Below are 21,778 nucleotides of genomic sequence, written 5' to 3'. Positions count from 1 at the left end.
AAAGGAGTGAGCCAAAGACAATGTACTGACCACAGAAGAGACAGGTGGGAAAGGGGAAAGGAAATGAGGCTGCTTTGTCTTCCAGGAGCTGCTTTTGGTGCTTCAACAGTAGGCACAACTCCAAATATAAAAGAAGTCACCATCATCACCTACAGCTCCATTCTGCCAACACAGCTGGGCTGAGGAGACAGCCACACAATGAGCAGTGGCCGGGGATCGGATGATTTTCAGCACAAATGCTGTGGCTGCTGTGGTTTTGAGGATTTTCTTTGTCCCTTTCTCTTGGATGCCACCCTCCCCCCAGGGGTTCCCAGCTCAAAGCAGGACAAGCCATATTGGTGAGGTGGTGGAGACAGTCACAACCCAGGAGAGAAATACTGCATGAGCACAGCGGTTGCAGGAATAGTAAAAGCAGTTTTTGAGGGAGATGTCATCTGTAATATGGGAGCAGAGTAAGGATGGGCTCCATTCCTTCATCAGCAGAAGGAGCACTTCTGGGTGCCAGTCTCAGCTTTTAAAGGTGTGTAGCACCTGGACCAAAAAGAGGAGACTTTCATTTGGGTTTATCAACGGCTGGTGACTGTCTGAAAAGAGGCTGATGCTTGTGAGTGACACCAGAGTGGACAAGGTGAAGATCTGGGAAAGAGACAAAAACCTCCTGAAGCAAATCCAGCACAGGCTTTTCTGAATTTTACCCTCCTGTAAGTGTTATCAAGTAGACCCATTGGGATTTGCATTTACCTCAACCCTTTCATGAAGATCCCACATGGATAAAACGCAGTCTGTCCTACAATGACAGAGAAAGGATGAGGTATCTTATTCTGCCTCCTACCTGGGAGCAACATCTCTTTGCCACCTCACTGCCCTGCAGGAAAGGTACACACTGATCCTGAGAGGCACCCAAAATATCTGACTAGGTAGACAAGTCTGGGTTGTTGCTCACACCAGGCCTCACAAAGTGGTTTATCTTGCTGGAAGGTTTCTGGAGAAACCAGAGGCTCAGGGACAATCTTCACAGAACCTTTGTCTTTCTGTTCTTCATGAGCTTTCATCTCTGTATGGTTCAGAGATCAGTGGTTTATGAGCATTTGCAATGGAGGATGGATGGCCCCTCGCTCTACATGGAGCAGTGTGAGATGCCAAAGCCTTGGCACCTGGAGCCAGCTCTCACCCCCAGAGCTGACCATCAGGGAAAGGGATTTGTGATGAGCATGATGACTTCCACACTGAAACCACGCGAAGCCTAGCTCACATTTTACAGAAGAGCCTGCATCTCTGGGATGGATTTTGGCTATCACACACCCTTCAAGAGCTCCACAATACTGACATTTGGGGGAGGAGGAACTCAAAGCAGCCAGCCCATGTTTTTCATTAAAAAATGATAACGTTTCATGTCTAAAATGTCAAAATGAATCCTGTCACTGCATCTGATACAACTGGCATGAAGAGACTGCTCCAACAGCATGCCACCTCCCTTAGCCCCTTTTGATTTGCATTGTAGCTGATGTCTTCTAGGATATGGACGAGGAAGGAGGAGGAAAATGATACTAAGCAGGCTGCCTCTCCCAAGTAGAAAACCTCTGTCATGGGGTTATAGCTGTCTGCTCTTTAAATGAAGACAACCTCCTGTAATCCCCTTCCCCAGCATGTAAGCATCCACCTGAGACTCAACACAGGAAGGCAATGAGGAGATGGGAGTGACCAAGAAAGAAGAGCACAGCCAGAAGAAGAGAGCATGTCCTCAAAGGCACCACCAGTGTGCCACCATCTAGGATCATCTGCCTGTGACAGCAGATCAATTGAAAAAATACCTTCCTGCTGCCCATGGAGAGAAAGTCCTCATGTGCCAGTGTCATACTGCTTTGCAGTCCCATCCTGCATTTTGATAGCTACCACACTGGCAGCTCTGGTGTCTTTCCAGAGGCAACAGCTGCACCCTTCCTCCTGGCTTGTGCGCTGGAGCAGCAAGGCCAGAAGTCACCTGTGATGCAAGGGCCCAGAAATCAGGTGATGAGCCCTGCTCACTGTCATACAGAAAGAAAAGGAAGCAGAGAAACTCCAGGCTGCTGCAGTGGAGTGGGTGAATTCAGCAAGGCAGCAGGCAGTGGTGTGTCCCCACCCCCCAAATCTGGCCTTTCCAGAATCAGCTGGTACTAATTTTGAACACATTTTTAAGCTGCAACCTCAAATGCTTTGGTTTTTTTTTTCTTTTCTTTTTTTCTTTTCTTTTGCAGCTGGGACCATTGCTGGTGATGGCATGGTGTGAAGGCCTGGTGAACCACTGAGCTGAGTTTTGGGTAGCATCCCCTTCTGCATCCAATGGGGAGAGGCTGGAAAGCAGCTGAAAGGAAAGTGAGACAACAGGCCAAGGTTCTGCCATTGTGAAGGAGTCAAGTGTCAGAGAAACAAAACAGACCTTCCAGCAACTTGTAACTTTTCTTCTGGAACTGGATGCAACTTCCTCCCAGGTGAGACAAAAATCATCCCCTTCCCTCAGGCTGAGGAGGAAGAAGCATCACCACTGATGCCTCTGGATCTCCATGGGAACCAGATCAGAGAGGGGGAAAGTGAAAGAGAAAAGCAGAGAGCAGATGGAAAAAGGGAGGGGGTGGTGTTGGGATGAGAAGCCCTCTGTGCACCTGAGATGCCCTGTGGAGAGCAGGAACAGGCTTGTTGCAAAAGCTGCTGCCTTGGGGAAGACAATGGAGCTATGCATGGAGTGTGTGGTGGGGGAATGGCATGTTTCCTCACGGCAGATTAAAGCTGGCAGCGATATTGGCAGAGCGAGCTTGTGAGAAAAAGTAGAAGCAGGCAAGAAGGACTTGCTCTTCCCACTGGTTCCATGGGGAGCAGAAGAACAGGGTGATCAAAGAAAGGAGACAAGGGATGCTTCTCCACACCCATCCTCCACCTCCCCTCCATCCCTCTGGGGAGCCTGTGGTAGGAAAATACCCTCAGCAGTGTCACCTGCTCCTCTCCAAGCATAGCCTGGGGGTCTCCAGACAGCAGCAGCTTTTGCTCAGGCTAGGGTAAGCAACCTGGGGTACCAGTGGCCATTGAGCCCACCCAAAGTTCACTGCTGAGAAGCTCACCCCTTCACTCTGTGGCAATCCAGCTTCCAGGATGGAAGCATGGGAGCTCGTGGTGAGCCAGGGAGACCAGCAGTGGACTGGCCAAGTATTGCTCACAGGCATTAGCTCTGCACCTTGCAAGTACCTCTCTGCTGTCCCATGATGGCACCAGGTTTTTGCTGCTCAAGAGCAGTGTCAGAGCATTTCCATGCTGCTCAAGAGCAGTGTGAGAGCATTTCCATGCTGCCGAGGGGAGGAGATAGTGCTCTCCACCAAGAACAGTCCCCTCCTGCTGGGACATCTGCTTGCCTGCTTGCTCCTGGGAGCAGTGTCTTGGACAAGCACAAGCAGTGACTTAGTCTTGGTCTGCCTCTCTCCATTTCTTCTTTATCTACCCAAACATTCTTCTTGGATGCTCCTTTTCAGTTGAGGGAATGAAACCCACAGTTGGGGAAGTCATGTTGCTACCATCTTCTGCCCTGCTGCCTTTGGAGGGGGGAGCTATCCAGAAAGAGCACAGATCTCTCCACATGGGTGCTCAGCTCTCTGCTTGCACCGACATTGCTGCAGCTCACACAACACTGGTGCTGCTAGACTCAGCCTTATAGTAACTTTAGTGAGCACTTTGTGGCCCTGGACCACCTTGGGATGCCATTAGCTTCTCCCTTAGGAATTAGTGGGAGAGAGCTGGCAGATGTTGGTGCCTTTACTTGACCAATCACACAGATCATAGACTCATAGAATCATTTTGGTCAGAAAAGACCTTTAGGATCATTGAATAAAACCATTATCTAACTCTAGCAAGTCTGTTGCTAAACCATGTTCCTTAGCACCACATCTGTGTGTGTTTTAAACACCTCCCAGGATAGCAATTCAACCAGCTCCCTGGGGAGCCTATTCCAGTATTGGGTAAACCTTCGAGTGAAGAAGTTTCTTCTAATATGCAATGCAGATGGTGCTCCTGCCTCCCCTCTTGAAGGTGTATTTTCCAATGTATGGGTGGGATTTCACCATCATGCCTGACTACACAGTGGTGGAAGCAGCTCCTGGGACTCCCATGTAAGGGTTGCATGCACAGGGCCACCCAAAGCGGTTGCAAAGCTTCTTTAGTCCAACCCAAACATCTGCATTTCCAAATATATCCCTTCACTATCTGAGGCAGGAGGACACAACTTCATGGTGTGGTGCTACATGCCTGACAAACTGGTTGAGGCTTCAGCCATTTCTCTTAGACAACAGACACCTTTCAACCAGCAGATTCCTGCTGACCTGACATTTCTTTTAATGCATGTCCCAGAGTGGGAAACTCCTACCCATCCCCTACTTCCACACACACCAGCATGCTCTCTCGGTGCCACATGGTCCAAATTCCGGCATTTCAGTGCAAGAGCAGTGAAGGATTTAGTGCACAGGGTACAGCCAATGCTGCACAGCACCTGGAGCTCATTGTCTCCTCTGTGAAAGGAAGAGAAGGAAGCTGTGGTCTGGTCATTTTGGCCTGTCCAGAGCACTCACCACCAGGGCCTCCTCAGCAATGCAGCTTGCCTCTGCTGACAGATTTGTGGAAAGCATCAGAAATGTTGAACTTGTCTTCTGCTCCACAGCAGAGCTACCAGTGCTTTGTTTTGCTCTAAGCTGGGCAGCTGCTGGCTACACTGCTCTCTGCACTTGTAATGGTCATTGTCACAGCATCATGGAATCACCCATTAGCAAAAGACCTCAGGCACATCAAGTCCAACCATAGCCTAACACCTCCCAGTACACAACTGTTAAACCATGTCTCTAAGCACCTCATCCAAATGTCTTTTAAACACCTCCAGGAATGGTGACTCCACCACTTCCCAGGGCAGCCTGTTCCAGTGACCCTTTTGGAAAAGACATTTTTCCTAACATCCAATCTAAACCTCCCCTAGTGCTTCTTGAGGCCATTTCCTCTCATCCCATCACGTATTACATAGGAGAAGAGGCCAGCCCCCAGCTTGCTACACCTCCTTTCAGGTAGTTGTAGAGAGCCATGAGGTCTCCCCTCAGCCTCCTCTTCTCCAGGCTGAACAACCTAATTTTATTTGTGGGTCCAGAGTTCAGATGCATCCTCCCTTTTTAGAATGAGCAAATGAGACTGACACAGCCATCACTTCTCCCCTGCACACCTACCTTCCCCTGGGAAGCTTAGAAAGGTGTCTGAGCCCTCCTTCCACTCCACACAGCTCTCTATTTTGCAGGAAGGGGGAGGAAGCTGTGCCTGAAAATGATTGTTCCTTCAGGAAAAAAGAAGAAAGGTGGTGGGGACAAATGGGTTTTCTCCCTCCCACCACCATGTCCAGTGGAGATGGAGGTCAAACCATGAGAGTTAGGACAGAGTGATGCCAGCCTGAGCATGCAGCCATGCCCTGGGGAAATGGGGCGCTTTGTGTCTCTGGACAGAATATTGCCTCTTACCTTTGCTCAACGCTGCCTGTGCCACAGAGCTTCTCTCTTAGGTGGCTTGCTGAAGCTTTTTCTCCACCCCCCCCCAAACACAACCCTTAATGTGCTACAGTAAATGGGGCTGCCCTGGCTCATCACAGAGCTCAGGCCCTTTGCTGTAGGAGAAGCAGGAGTAGGGCTGTTTCAGCAGGCTGGAGCTGAAGAGAGCTTTTCTTTCCTGGGTCTGTAAGCAATCGCTGCTTTACAGTCTGTATTTTTCCACTTGGGAAAACCAGGTTTGGGACAGATGCTACAACAGCAATCTGAAATCAGATTTAACAGTTCAGGCTTTATGCACTGCAGCAGAACAGAGGTTCAAAGGGGAGGGAAGGAGAGTGCCTGCAGCTTGCCAGTTGGAGGGATCCATTTAAAGAAGCAATAACAAAAACACACACCCCCACCCCCCAAAGAAAGCCTTCTCGCAGGCACGGCCTCAAGTAGATGCACATGAAGCCACAAAAGAGAGGGAAATGCCTGCACTGATGTCTCTGTCCCCAGCCAGAAAAATATGCTTAGGGCAATATGCACAAACTGAAGAGAGACAAACCAGGATGATGTTGCTGGACCCAAAACAAAGTCCTCAAGGAAGTAAATTCCCTGATCAGTCAGCATCTGGGCTCCAGGTCCTGAACAAGCAAATACAGCATACAAAATGGACAACCATAAACAAGGACATCTGACATTCTACTCAGCTGGATGGGACGTTAAATGGGAGTTCAGATTTCAGGGAATGGCATTTAACCTGGATATCACGCTGCCCAGATGAATACTTTCTCCACTGCTGAGGTCATCTTCTCCCTCCTCTTCTGTTTCAGTCCTGTTTCCATCACCAAACCCGTCTTGCAAATTCAGGATGAGCTCTCTACCAACAACACACGGTAAGTAAATCATCTAGCTTTAGACTCTCCTGATTCAGGCTGTTCCTCTCTTCTTCTTCAGGGTGGAAACCAGCAAACCGTATCACTTCAGAGCAGAAACACCAGCTGATAACATAATCCTGACATTTGCTTGCTGCAGATTAAAGAAAGCTCTAGTAATTACTGGAGAACCTGTAAGTTTTGGTTCTGTCAATAGCCATCTGTATCCTCTATCACTAGAGTACACTGATGTCTGATGTCGGATTTCCCACCCTCGGTAACTAGCGAAGTGTTGACCCAAAAGTAGCACTGTGAACAGTCATTGAAAGAACTTCACTGTATGGATCACTGCTGACACCACAGAACACTGCTTCTTGTAGCAGGAAGAATTTCTGGGACCTTCTTTGACTTCCCAGCATCTGCTGAGGCTGTTGAGAGGAGTCACAATTTGATGCAGTGAGGGTACCAGGCCCTTTGGTAGAGAAGACATCACAGAAAACATTATGGAGCTTCCAGGTTTTGGCCAGTAAGAACTACAACCTGGCCTGAACTGGGAAAACACCACTAGAAAGCCAACCAAGAATTAGTTTATTCATAGACTGCTTACTTTTAGCTTTGCAGCCAACCTAGCCTGTGAAATTCCTGAGCTGACTTTCACCTGATGCATGGAAGTGCTTTATGAACCCTGGTAAAAACTAACATTCAGTTAGTGGCCCACAAGCTAAACAGAACTGGGACACTCAGTGAAATTTTCTTCTCTAGGGAAGGTGGTCTGGTCAAAGCCAAGAGTAGAAGCAAGAGTGAGCAGTTTCTAATAATGACACAATCCCTAATTGTGTAAGTCATCACTTTGACTCAGCTCCAAGAAAGCATGTCCACACAAAATGCTATTTGCATTAACTACACTTAGCCAGGCCAAGGCCTGCACCCACTGCACTTACATGGTGGAACTTAATGTTGACCTCAGTGAGTCACAGGCACGGTTCTCAGTTGTGGGGGAGTAAAGCCAAACTCACAGTCAAAATCTGGACACAGTAACAAAGAGCTGCCCATCTTGAGTTGTGTAGCTCAAGCCCCTGGTCTGCAGGTAATTCTCCTCCCTCATTCACTGACCGCCCACTCCTGAACACAAGACAAAAGCCTTTGACAGGAAGCTCCAGCAGATTTTATTCAATGGTATACAATAGGGAGAAATTAAGATTACAGAAGAATTGTACACACTACTGATGTTTCAAGTTGCCAAAACAAACCCAGAGTGACAAGAATGACCGAGGCTGACAACGTAACAAGAAGCATGGCGACCATCTCTCTAGTGTCCATACCTGCAAATACACAGTATGTTAATGCCTTTGAAAGAATCATGTTTCCTACTAGTGCTGCTAGATTTATTCTCATTCCACCATCAAGTCATTAACAGGTAACACAGATGAAGATGCTGTGGAAATCTCAGGCAGAGCTCCACATTTCAGTTCCCCCCAAAGCCTAACCAGATACTAGACTGAAGGAGCTTCAGCAATTCACAGTATTGCATGCAACAGACCCTCAGTATAGTCATCTTTTGCCTTGAGTCCCATGGCAAATATAACCTGCATGGAAACAAGGTCAAGGCTTGTCTGAGCACCAAAGGTCTTAGTGAACACCCAGAAGATGATGTTCATCCAAGTCTTCATTTCTCATCGTGCTGCCTATGCAGTATTACGTCACGAGCCAGGCAATATGGGCTCAGTTTTCATTATGTATTCATGAAAACATCTTCATATCAAAACTATGGTGCCTGTCATGTCAATTTGCACAGCTGCCTGTGAACCAGATCCCAAAGGTAATCCTGAACAGTTATAATACTGGTTTTGCTTTGTTTTAATTTGAATTAATTATTAACAACAACAACAACAAAAAAAAAAAAGGGATGGGGAGAGGGAAAATCCACTTGAGAAAAGATTCATGGATAAATGGTGCAGAATGATGCAAGTAACTGGCAAACTTCCTAACTACTCTCAACATTACAATTCTCTCTCAAAATACAATTAGCCTTCCAACCCATCCATGGCTCTCCTATTATTATTCTAACAATAGACCTTTGAAAAACACAAAACAGAACAAAGAATACAAAAATGATGAACAAATGGGCCAAGGCTGTAGCAATGGCTACGTGGACATTTGATTTCCAGATGCTAGGAAATCAGTCTATTAATCTCTGAGCCTATTAGAGCTATAAAACAAATCACCAAGATACAGAGGGACCCCAGTAAGACTTCTGGCACCTCAGCAGAAATGCTCTTGAACACAAGCAACTAAATTCAGGTCACTTGAATTGCCCAAGTGGCAGTACAGTATTCACCTGAGGCTTCACTTGCAGTGAATTCTGTTTCTCTTCTGCCCTCCATTCTTTGGAGAGAATGTCAATGGAAATCACTGTTTTGTAACAACTCTCACTTACCCCACAGCTATTTGGGCTTCCTTCAGAGCTCATCTAGCACCAGGTGACTAAGGAAAGGTCCTTATCAAGGAAGGTATAGCAAAAAAATTCTTTCCCAACAGCAACTATGTCCTCAAGCCCACAAATGAGAAAGACTATCTGCATATCTGACATTGATCATTTCTATTAACAGAAGGAGAATTGGATTTCTCATCTTGAGATCTGTGCAGGATACCTACTTTTGGAACTCCCATTCCCTGTTGTCCAGCGGACATACTTGGCGAGTTTTGAGCCAGCGAGAGATGCAGTGGAAGTGGAAAGCATGCTGGAAGAGAAAAGTCCAGATCACATCATTTCAGAACACAGGAATGTATCTCAATGTAAAAACTACCACTGAGAGCACCATGGTAAGAAGGGTGCATGCAAAGGTGGGGAGGACTAATCAGCCAGCTCACTGGTAAACACCAAGGAGTTGATCCACATTTTCAGGGAGGAAGGGAACATTAGGGAAATGGCAGCAGGGAGCCTGTTCCACAGTGCATGGAATGGCAACTGACTCACTTCTGATGAAGGAGAGAACAGAGTTTAGCAGCTGCTAAAATTGGCAGAGCAGATGCTGATAAGAAGCATAATCAGAAAGACAAGAAAAAGGATTTCACAGTGAGTATCAGGGATGGTATGTATGTATAAATGCTGAAGCTTTCTGCCAGTCTTCTGGACAAACCAAAGCCTGAATAAAAATGAGCTTGCAAAATTACAAAGAAAAAAAGAACCCAAACCTATTAAATGCTTAATAAAACCACCCTTTTCCATATCCCATACAGCCACTCAAAAGCAAGGTTCCACTTGGTAACTCTTTGCAGACAAAACCCTAATTTTGATACTGGCATATTCTGACATGGTTAAAAGAGTTGCTCTTGTTCTCCACCAACAGAAGTGGAACATTTATAATCCTGTTCCAACATTATCACGCTGTAACTTGATCCCATAGCACAGTGAGGATGGGGCTGAGGAACAGGTAGTTATTCCATTATGGAAAATTTTATCTTCCAACTCAGGCCCAGGCTAGCTAAAAGGTATGCAAGTTTGAGTTCACGTGCTGGTGGGACCACGTACAAAGGAGTGCATATGGCAACGAAGAGCCGGAGATTATACACTGCAACTGATGTGATCCTCCTCCAAAATGGGAAGCAAATCACCTAGTTACCCCATACTGACTCCTTGAATCAGCCTGCACAAAGACAAATCAAGCATGCTGACACCCAAGTAATCCTATTACCAGGAGGGGAAAAAAAGGCATAGCTCCCAGGCAGACTTTTGATCAGGAAAATCATGCTCAGAATGAAAGATCTGTTCTTCTCCAAAAAAAAAGGGACAAAAAACAACAGGGGGAGGGAGGGAAGGGGGGAAGGGTGTGTGTATAAAAGTCTATCTTCCTCCCTTCTCTTCTTCTCTATTACATCTCTCCCAACTTCCACTCTTGCCTTTTTCCCCCCACTTCTCTCCCCTCTTTTCTACACTCTCCTAAACATACAGTGTTTCAAGTTATATTTTCTGGTGGATTATCTGGAAGATTCCACAGAATTTGTTTTGTCCAGAGTCATGAACAAAGGGGGAGAGCATCATTACACACAAGCTCTGCAGCAAATCAGATTTCCTTACGTTGCAGACACCCCATGCAACTGTGCACTCTTCAGAGGTAGCTGACGCTTGGTTTGCTTGACATTCTATGCCTGTGAAAATAAACACATATATGCAGGAGCAGACACAAGTGAAAAGGAAGAGGAAAGAGCAACTTGTTTCAATTAATACATCAGAAAGTGTCAAGAGCTATGGTTTAATGTGTACTGCTTTCCCAAGTGTATCAGAACAAAATATACCTCGTCCTGCTCTCCTCCATCATCTGCTTTTCCAAAGTTCCAGGGGACAAGGGTGCACAGCTCATCTAAAGACAACCTGGGTCTGCTTCCCTACTTTTACAGATACATGTTTTCAGTTTGTTTTTCTCCTCTGGTTTGAGAGCTGTCTTTTGATGATCAGGTGAAGATACATTTACTTAAACTTCCTAGCCAGGTTCCTCTAAATATCAGTGCATTGTCCCCTCAGACATTATGTACTACCACTTGTATTTACAAATTCCTTTGCTCATGTAATGCTGGAGTTTGCTTGTCTTTCTTCTGTAGCCTTGTGGCAGGCACAATAGGAAATAGAGTCTTAAAATGTATGCTTAAAATCTTTTATATCTTGAAGCTGAGGACACAGGATGATCACAAAAAGGATAAAGGGGTTATAGTTTGGGGGTTTTGTCAGGTGGCATGGGTGAAGATGAGAGTGAGGGAAGAGGGAAGAACAGCACTGAGAAAATAAATGCAGCAACCTGATTCTACATTTTAGACCCTGAAAAACTCACTTCTGCTCCAGCTCAAGAAACTTCAGGAGGGAAAAAAAGCTACTTCCAACTCCTCAGTAGTCAACAGCACAAACCTAAGAGTAACATTTTATTTTCTGCTAAAGGATGGTTTCTCTAAAAGTCAAGCCTAAATGACTTAAAAAGATGTGCTGATAGATGATCAGTTGAGAACTCAATACATGGGCTTGTTGCTTGCTTGTTTTTCAGATCTTATTTTCCTGGCAAAGAAAACGTCTGAATGAGCTCCAATTCTCTGTTCACTGTTCATGTGGCCAAATATGCTCAGAGGAAAAGGAGTTTGATTCACCAATTAAAGATTAAAACAAAACAAAGCAACAACTTCAAAACCTCACAGGTTTGGCTGCAAAATGTGATTAAGAAAATGGAAGATGGTCAAGAATCTTGAAGGGCATTGGACATTTGTTTAAAATGTGACACCCAAAATTGCTGCAATAACTTTACTGCTACTGCAGTGTAGACTCATGATCTTACTGAGTTCTAAATAACTGGCATGAGCCTCTACAGTAACAGAAAACTGTGAGAGGATGAGTAGTAGGAAAGGGAGGGGACATCAATTTGAAAGAAAAGTCAACTGGTAAGCGAACTTTAACTCAAGAAATCTCTGCTGAAAGCAAGGGAAATATTTTAGCACATAATACCCTTAACTTGGCTCTTCTCCCCTTTCCCTGGTGGACACAGGATATTTAGCATATCAGATCTGAACTCCATCTAGCCCATTTTTATTTAGTTTTCCCCAGGCTTTTAAGCCATCTCTAGTTTGACTTGGAGTGAGAGGTTTAGCCCTTTGAGGAGCAGCTAAGGACTTTGGGTTTGTCCACTCTGGAGGAAAGGAGGCTAAGGGACAAGCTCATTGCTCTCCACAGCTTCCCGAGCATGGCAAGTGGTAGGACACATGGGAATGGCTCAAAGCTGAGCCAGAGGAGGTTTATACTGCACATTAGGAAGCATTTCTTTACCAAGAGGGTGGTAAAACACTGGAATAAGCTTCCTAGAGAGGTGGTTGATGCTCCAAGCCTGTCAGTATTTAAAAGGCATTTGGACAATGCCTTTAAAGACATTTTTAACTTTTGGTCAGCCCTGAACTGGTCAGGCAGCTGAACAAGATGACTGCTGTAGGTCCCTTCCAACTGAACTAGTCTAGTCTAGCTTAGTCTCTTCTCCCAAAATGCAGAGTGAGCTCTTCAATTCAGTTTTTCAACTTCAGAATTTTACCCTTGCAGTTCTCTCCAGTTTCTTAGGAATTATCTGCAGATTTCACTGAATACTTACCCTAAGTTCCCCCCCATCATATCATCATATGACTCCTTCTACTTATAACACCCATGTAATACACTCAGTATTTCCTGTTAGTATCACACTCTCAAAATATATGTACTCAGCTATCATCTTCCATTCCTACTTATGACTTAGCAAACTATATATACTGAGTGCTGTTCTTTTATTCTTCTCAGAAATTTCAAATCATTCAACCTGTTAAGCATCCTGAGACTCTTCTTCAGATTCTATGCAATATGTCTATCTTTGTGAGGCTGGAATATCAAATGTGGTTATCAATTGTGGCAGCAAAGCAAACAGAAATGTGGTATATCCATTGTGGCAGCAAAGAAAAGAGATGTTATTTTGATGGCACATTTTACACAGTTCAGAACAATGCCAGTTACCTTAATGCAATACTACATTCCACACTGTAGGCCAGAAGATAATCCACTATACTCAACATAGTGTTTAGTTAACACTCCCCAACTTACCATGTTGCAATGAGACTACCAGAGTGCAAGCCTTTGAGGAAATCAAGAGCACTCCTCAAGTGAAATCTAAGCAGGATCTGGGTCTTTTCAGAGAAGACTGAAATCAAAACACTGAAAATCTCCTCATTCCTCCTGTGCACTGAATACAAACCTAATTGAAGGTAGGGGGAATCCTCAGACTGTATTATTATTGAGTCATAATGTACATGCATGAGGAGAACTGCATGACACCTTAACATTGATGCCTGACTTTATAAAGGTAACAATCTCCTGTTAGCACAGCTGGCATTACCTATGGCTCTTTTCATGTCTTCCCTTTCAAGGTTTCTCTTCCTCACTAGGAGAGGGAGCTATTTGCATCCTGCATTTTATCAAATTGAATCTTGGGTTGTGTTCTTCCCTGCACATTCTATTAATTTTTCCCTCAATTTCCCATCACTTCACATCTTATGCTTGAAAATCTGATTAAAGTGTTGTTTAACAACATTAATGATCTGTTAACAAGGAAGTAAGTAAAGCCAGAGCCAGCACTGATCTCGGAACACCAATTTGGATACTCCTTCTACTCTGTACACTGTCAATATTGGTCTGTCATTTGCAGTCCCAGCCTTTCATAGCATTGCTCATACCCAAATTAATAACAAGTTATGCTTGAGGAACTAAAAAAAAAACAACACAAGCAAACAAACAAAGCTACCTATGGTATTTTTCCTTTACTGTTTTTCCTAATCTGCATGCAGGTCCTCAACCCCACTCCCATGTTGGCAGGATCATTAGGGTTTCATTACTGGAAAACAACATTGGTCCACTCTCTCTCCAGGTCCTCCACACCTCTCTTTCATCCTCATATGTCCTGTTTGCTATTTATAAGAAACAGCAAATAAGTGAGACAGCATTGGGTCTCTCATGGCAGACAGCAGTAATTTTGAGGCAAATCCATAGAATGAAACACATCAGCATCCACTATTTTCCAACACAGCCCACTTATTAGGAATAATTATCCTGAATGACAGGATTATATATATATATGTATGTGTATATATATATATATATTTAATATAAACATGTCTTTATATACTTATACAAATATAGATACATAAAAATGCTATAAATGCAACTTCTGTTCTACACAAATCCTTAAAGATTCCATTTGCCTGTCAGTGATGTGCTTTCCTTTCCAACACATCAAAATACAAACAGATCTGTCCCAAAGCAAAGAGGAGAACTGGCTTAACCCATTTTCAGCCCTGTGTGTTACAGTGTGTTTTCATGAAGTAAAGCAATGTCTGAACATAGCTTTGTAATGATTATTTAAATATGAGGTAAAATCAGGTGCACCTCTCACCAGCTGGGACTATGAACTTGAGGTCTCAATTTCCTCAAGCAGTTTATTTTCATACAGGCTTCCTGACAGCAAGTTACCATTACCAGTAGTTTCAAGGGTGACTGCATAAAATCAAAGTGCAACAAAACCATCACAATGTACCTGGCTCCTTGTTTTGGGGGTCCCACAATCTTCACATTTTAGTAATACAGGTGAACAAGACAAATTTCTATCTTGGGGCTATCAAAGTGTCATACATCCCTCATAAGTGAAACCAGATGGACAGCTATGGTGTCAACAGTATCTTGTCAATTTTGAGGGACAAATAAAAAGGTTTAGCACTCATTACCAATTCTTTAAGGGACTGAAAGGCAAGCACACCTATTTCACGATAGAAATTTGTATCCTTAGTTCCATAATCATTTTCTTTTCCTACACAGCAAACATGACTATACAGCAAGAAATCAAACCTATACTAGCAATATATTGGTTCTGATTTAGGCATTGGATTATATTCCTTTGTAAATGAACAATTCATTCTCTAGGTGGCTACAAAACTCCTCATAACACTAACTAACTTATTTAGGCGAGGTAGTTTTTGTAGCACGAGGACTCCAATGAAGTCACTGCTCCAAGCCCTTCCTGGCCAGACACAGAAAGTGTTAGAAGATTTCATCCTAATAAGTGTTAATAAAAAGTTGATACCCACAGCAACTCTACAATCTAATATCTCTCTTTGTGAGCAATAGCTGTTGTGTCAATAATTTCAGTTCCTCCTGGCTCTTTCTTATTACTCCCTTTCCTCTCTGTTGCATCTGAAATAGACTCAGCAGCATCATTTTGTCTGAGGATGTGGTATCAAGTGATTCTACTCTTTACAAGAACAGGGTGAGGGAAAAGCAGTAGGGTTACAGAGGTCACAAAACCAGGTTATAGGATTTCAGCATTACAAAAACTAGAGCTTAACATTTGCACTGAGTTAGTTCCTAACTGAAGAGTTAGTTCCTAACTAAAAGATGCATTTTCTCAATTATACCCTCAACAGGGAAAGTTTCAGCTGTGCATCACATGCAAGTCCAAAGTGTCACTGTCTTCCCCACCATTTACTTACATAGATCCATAATATGGTTTCTGCAAATGGCACAGTTATCAACCACAATGTCCCATGCCCACAGAGCTACTGCGTTCCACTAGAAGGGAAAAAAGGGAAGAAAAACACAATTTTGGTTCAGTTTACAGCACATGTAACTTTTAAATTTAGAAGTGGGGGGGATTAAAAAAAATATTTTAGAACTTCAGAGCAGTTATTTTTCACTATTCCTGGTTACTAGAAAACAGGGGTTCATTCCTCTCACAAACCTCCCAGGCTCTCCTTCCAGCCACAAGGCCAAGATAACTCCCATAGCTGCCCCTTTTTTTTGGGAAACAAATGCAAACACCTCCATTCCTATTCAGAATCCAGAGGCAAGGATGCAGCTCATACATCCTCAGTTCTGATGGAAAGGGCAGTGCCTTGCAGAAAGGCCAATCCAGGTGTCATTTTGTTAAGGGAAATTTCCATTATTTGCAGCAGTTTTTATGGTAATCACCACCACATCCCCAGGACAGCTGTGGTCAAGAACTAAAATAATTTCTAATGCTACCCTTCACTGGCCCCTAAACAGTCCCCTCTGCAAGAAGGTTGCTAGACTGAAGGAGTTGGGGCTGTTCAGTCTGGAAAAGAGAAGGCTCCGAAGTGACCTCATTGTGGCCTTCCAGTATCTGAAGGGGGCCTACAGGAAGGCTGGGGAAGGACTTCTCAGGATCTCAGGTAGTGATAGGACTAGGGGGAATGGAATGAAGCTGGAGGTGGGGAGATTCAGGCTAGATGTGAGGAGGAGGTTCTTCACTATGAGAGTGGTGAAGCACTGGAATGGGTTGTCCAGGGAGGTGGTTGGGGCGCCGACCCTGGAGGTGTTTAAGCCCAGGCTGGCTGAGGCTCTGGCCAGCCTGATCTAGTGTGGGGTGTCCCTGCCCATGGCAGGGGGGTTGGAACTAGATGATCCTTGTGGTCCCTTCCAACCCTGGCTGATACTATGATAGACAATGACCTACCAGCAAGGCTGAATATAAAGTTCTGGATGTACTACTAAATTAACCTTTCAAAGACTTTGCTTATAAAAAAGAAACAACAAGGAATATCTCTGTCCCACACTACTTCAGGGGAAGGCCTGGCTACAAATTTCCATGGCAACTTTAGAAAATTGATTCAGAATAAGGACTTTAAGAAAAGCTATGCAGAAAAGCACAGCACCTTTTTATTCCTCCACAAACCCCATAATCAGGTGTTCTGTAAATTCATTACATAAATGGGGTTGCCTTCAATAGTCAAAGCAATCCAAAATCACAGAGGTAGTCAGGATAATCTTCATTTATTACTTTAGTGGTGCAGATTTTTTTTCCCTTCCATTTTTTTCAGGATGTGATTGCACTGACTATCTACTGTGTGCCATTTATGTCTCAATGTTTTCACTGCTTTCCCCCAGTTATGAATTCTGAGAGAGGAATGCAGACTGCCAAGTATTGATAAGCAGTATCCATTTTGATAAGCACTTCCAATTTTTCATTAGTAGTGATATAAAAAGTCATCATAATACTACCAGATCAGTAGTGATCTCATTTTTAATCCCCCTCTTCCAACTTCAAGTCTAGCCAGCCTTCTGACCGAGGCACTCATCTCTCAAGGGCTTCATCTGCACTCAACGGCAGCTAGGATAAAAGCTCCCAGCGCCCTTATCTGTCTCACAATCTCAGGTGCTTAATCTCTTGCTCCACTCTTGTGACCTACAGACCCATGCTGAGTCACACGTGTAACAAGTACCCCTTAGTACCTTGCTGGGGAGGAGCAATGCCACCGACACACAAGAAGCGTCCCTGCCTGCTCCTTTCATATGCTATTATATCCGTCCCTGTTTCCAGAGCAAGCGATCATGTCACCCAAACACCTCCTCCTGCACGGGCCTGCAGCCCTGTGCAGATAAGGGTTTCCATCGTCGCCGACGGCAACCACATTTCAAACCACATCTACAGGCAGGAATCACAGGAAATGTGTGCCAATATCTAATCAGAGTCCATTTCTCCTCAAACTCTACCTTAGTACAAGTCCCCATAGCCACCCCACTTGCTCTGCACAGGCTCGGCCTATCACCACTATGCAGCTGACACACTGGCGGCACTGGACAGAAAGCTGTACTATGGCTGGTTTGGGGAAGCAAAGCCAGGTTGAGAAGAGAGAGTTTACTGACTACATACACATTGTTGTAATTTCCTTTGAAGAAGGGGCGTGTGGGGGAATAATCAACGACACAAATTTGTGCCGAGTGTCTTACGCAGCACATGGGCTAGCTCAGCCGGCTGGGCCAGAGCAGCCGCGGCTGAGGTGGCAGCAGGATTTCACCCCTGCTCCTCGAGACGAACTGCTCCGAGGCTCCATGCAGCGCGGCTGAGCCGGTAAAGAGACCGAACAGGGGAGGGCGGCGGAGCCCCCTAACACGGGCAGCCCCCTCAGATCTCCCTCCTCCCGCCCGCACAGCCCAGGCCTCCCGCGCCCGCTGATTGGCCAGACTCTGCTCCACGTGCGGCGCCCCGCCTCAGCCATTGGCCCGGACGCATGCCAAGACTCCCCACAGGCACCGTCCCACCCCTCCCGCCGCGCCGGTGCGGAACCGGGCTCCCGGCTCCGTGAGGGGAGCGGGAAGTCGCCTCTACCGCGCCCCACAGGCCAGCCCTGGCCTCTCCCCCCTCTCTGTGGCCAGCTGGAGCAGCGAGCCGGCGGGCCTCACTTTTTTCACTTCGAAGCGCTTCTTGCCGGCGCCGCTGTTGGTGCCACTAGGAGTATCCACATCCATTGCGGCCGCCATTTTGGATGCGTGAATCGCCCGTCCTGCTCCGCGCGCGTGCGCGGCAGGGAGGGGCGGGGCACCGAGACAGCGAGCAGAAGGAGCGGGCGGGGCGAGCCAGTGGGCCGGGGCTGGCGTTCGCCCCGCCCCGTCGCCAACAGGTGCGGCGAAGGCCGCGAGAGCCGCCGGGGTAGGCCGGGAGCGCGGTCACGTGAGGCTGGTTCTTAAAGGCGTCGGCCGGGGCGGGGCCGCGCGCGTCCTTCCGCCGTTACCTCATCGCACCCCCCCCCTTCCCCCGCCTCCCGCCGCGGGGTTGCACAACCCGAGGGGAGCGGGAGAGCGAGGGGGCGGTGGGGGAGGCGCCTTTGAAGGCCTACGCCGTCTCGCTTTTGCCTTGCGCGGTGGTGCTGGGCGAGGCCCCTTCGCCCGTCAGGCGAAGCAGAGACCGCTTCACCGAAGTCTGCGGTGGCCCTGCGACTCTTTCTCTTCCTCCTTCTTTCTCCGGCTCCCCGGCAGAAGGATGGATTTTAAGTACAACCTCAGACCTTACAAACCTGCTGTTCATACTCGGGCCCTGAGTTTCATGTAGCACTTCTCTAAAAATCACTTGGGATTTGTCTGACCTCCTAGGAAGGGCTCCGGTCCTTGAACTTCCGTCTTGCTTTCATCCGTCGTAATTAGCAAGCGTAGAACGAGGCAGGATTTCTGGTGCTGCTCCTGTCCCGCCACTTGGCTGTTGTTCGCTTGCAGCCCAGCTTCTATTTTAAACAGAACATCGAATTTCTAGAGACAGGATTTGAGTTGTCCAAACTGCTCTTTCAGCACGCAAATTAGGCTGACAGTAGTTCTAATCAACCCGAGATGAACTTGAGTGGCTGGAGCTGCCCCAGTCCTGCCTATGCTGTGGCAAAGCTGGAGACAACGGGCCACGGCGGAGTTCGCGTTCAGAACTGTCAGTCCAGCCCAAAGCATTCTTCTGAGGAGGTCAGTAATAGGATACCCCAGAATGTGGAAACTGAGGTCCTGAAAACATCACCCAGCTTTGCAGATCATTTTAAATGTGCTACCTCGGCAGAGTCAGCTCCTTTGCAGCAGTTTATACGCCGTGTAACTGCATGGATGCAGGAAGGAGGAGGTAACAGAAGCCTAGGAAGAACGTTATTTTATATGCATATAGGCAAGTAGTATCTGTCTTGAGCCTATCACAAGCGTTTGGGCCAAACAGTGCTATCCCAGTCTGCCTCTATCATTTCCATCTTGCTGAATGCATGGAGGTTTTACCTGAGATCCAGTGAGCCCTGGGATGGGATGTCTAGAAGTCTCCAAATACAAAGTAAAGCTCTGTGGTAAGAAGAAGATGATGCTACTGTTGGATGTTTGGGAATAATTTTCAGTGGTACTCAAATCTGAAAGACAGCACATTTGTGCCTTGACTTAAGTACATCAATGTTCTGCAGAGTCCAGCTGAGCATGGAAGTTGCACACACGGATTAATACACGTTTTAACACCTCTAGTTGCCTACATGGAGAGCTTCCATGTCACTTAACTGCCCCTTTCCCCAGGTGCTGCTCAGTAATGGTACATCTCTTATTGATGACAGTAAAATGAAGTTTCACAGATTCAGGATTTTGTCTCAGTGCTCCTCATTCAGGACTGCAGTGTGAAGGCCATTGCAAAGGAGGAGACTGAAAATGAGAGGTAGGGTGCTTGAGAAAATGGATTTTTCACCTTCAGGAAAATAGCTCTTTTCAAAGCAGAATTTGTAAGGATTTTATTTACAATGGCAACGTTAATTTTAACTCTAAATCTGTGGGCAGCAATATCCCCAGCAGGACATTGCTCAGGAGGAATCTGGGACAATGAAGAAGCACGTACACTAGGACACATGCATACCAGAGAAATGCTAACAGTCATTTGAAGTGACTACTGCAATACAAAAGTGTGGTCTGGCCACCTCAGCTAATGCCACCACGGGGTGATGGTTGCCAGTAGCCAGCAATCATATAGGCTGGATTTATCATTCTGTATCTGGCAGCAAAAAGAATGTAGCAATGCAGATCTTGAGTCTCACTGAAGAGACAGTGGTGTTTTCAGGAAAGAAGGTAACAAACATGGTGCAGAAGAGAATTTATATCTGCATGCTTATTTAATTAATATTTACTGAATCATGCATGCAGATACACAATACATCCAATGGGAAGTGTATTCAGAGCTCTCCAGTGTGCTCCCCAAAGTGAAATTAGTGATTGTAGTCTTCAATAGTCCTGCACTTCATATAAAGGTCTAAGCTACCCTCTTTGCATGAAATAATCTGGGGTTTGTTGATTTTACTGCTACCTCTAATTTCTTTCCTCAAAGTGCAGCCCCTCAGACCTCTTTCCCTCCTCCTAGGGCTCTATGTTAGAGTGTCAGTAGCTGCTGCAGAAAGAAAGGCTGCACCTTTGCAAAATGTCAGCCTCGAAAGAAATGAAACTCTGTGGTCCACATTACCAGGGATGCTTTGAGGAACGGATCATTTTTCAAATCATCAGGACATGCAGGGGAAAAACAGGAGACTGCTAAGACAAAAAAAGCAGGGAGACAGACAGGCTAGGTGACACATAACAACTGCTCTGAATATGGTTGGTCCCAATTAAAATGAGACAAACTCCCTCTCCTAGTTGTCAAAAACTGTTCCAACAGACAAGGTACCAACAACCTGATGACTCTAGTGCAATTACCTGCCAAAATTAGTGTATTTCATTTTGGTCATTGCCTGTCTCCTTTACACTCATTCTGTTGGTAGTTTGTTGGGTGTTGGTTGGTTTTTGTTTGGTTTGGGTTTTGTTGTTGGTGGTTGTGCTCTTTTTTTCCCTTTTTTTCTTTTTCTGCAGCCACCAATATTTTTCTATATGGGATTTGTCAAAATTATTTGACAAATGGTTCCCCCCTTCCCCATGCACCCTTTGAAAGCATGTTCCTGGCTGGGCTTCTGTGGCACTGCTACTGGAGAGGCAGCTGCTTGTGGCCCTGGCTGTCCACAACTGCACCCATATAGCAGGGATGGGGTAGAAGGCTTGGTAGTGATGCTTCTGACAGAATTTGTCCCTCCAAGGTGCCAGGACAGAGGCATCCACACAACAGTGGAAAGATGCCCCAGAACTAACTGGGTCAGAAGGAAAATGCACACAGAAAAGGTTGCTTTGCTTTTCAGTCCTCGCTGCCTGAGCCCTTTGCATTCCACTTCCCAGCCCTGCTGGAGCACCTCCCCTATGGCAACAGGCTGCAAGAATTGGGTCTGTTCAGTCTGGGAAGACCTTAGAGCAGCCTTCCAGTAGCTGAAAGGGGCTTACAAGAAAGCTGGGGAGTGACTTTTAGCAAGTGCTGGTAGTGATAGGATGAGAGGGAAAGGACTGAAGCTGGAAGAGGGTAGATGTAGACTGGATAGTAGGAAGAAATTCTTTACAGTGGGGTTGGTGAGAAACTGGAACAGGCTGCCCAGGGAGGTTGTGGATGCCAGCTTGGACAGGGCCTTGAGCAAACTGGTCTCATGGAAGGTGTCCCTGCCCATGGCAGGGGGGTTGGAGCTAGATGATCTTTAAAGTCC

The 21,778-nt window shown here is 45.9% G+C and overlaps 1 protein-coding gene across 1 annotated transcript; it reads right to left on the bottom strand.

Moving 5' to 3' along the window:
- Positions 1-7,536: 7,536 nt before the first annotated feature.
- RBX1 (ring-box 1) lies at positions 7,537-18,262 on the bottom strand. Its single transcript, XM_068142528.1, has 5 exons — positions 18,135-18,262; positions 15,425-15,503; positions 10,473-10,543; positions 9,050-9,135; positions 7,537-7,716 (listed from the first exon to the last, which is right to left on the bottom strand). The coding sequence occupies exons 1-5, from the start codon at positions 18,210-18,212 to the stop codon at positions 7,704-7,706; spliced, it is 327 nt and encodes a 108-aa protein (XP_067998629.1). The 5' UTR covers positions 18,213-18,262; the 3' UTR covers positions 7,537-7,703.
- Positions 18,263-21,778: the final 3,516 nt, after the last annotated feature.

The sequence above is a fragment of the Melanerpes formicivorus genome, unplaced genomic scaffold (assembly GCF_026170545.1).
Source record: "Melanerpes formicivorus ecotype bairdi unplaced genomic scaffold, bMelFor1.0.p_v2 SCAF_8, whole genome shotgun sequence".
NCBI lineage: Eukaryota > Metazoa > Chordata > Aves > Piciformes > Picidae > Melanerpes > Melanerpes formicivorus.
Note: the sequence above shows the minus strand (reverse complement) of the source record. Positions and strands in the feature narration are given on the sequence as shown.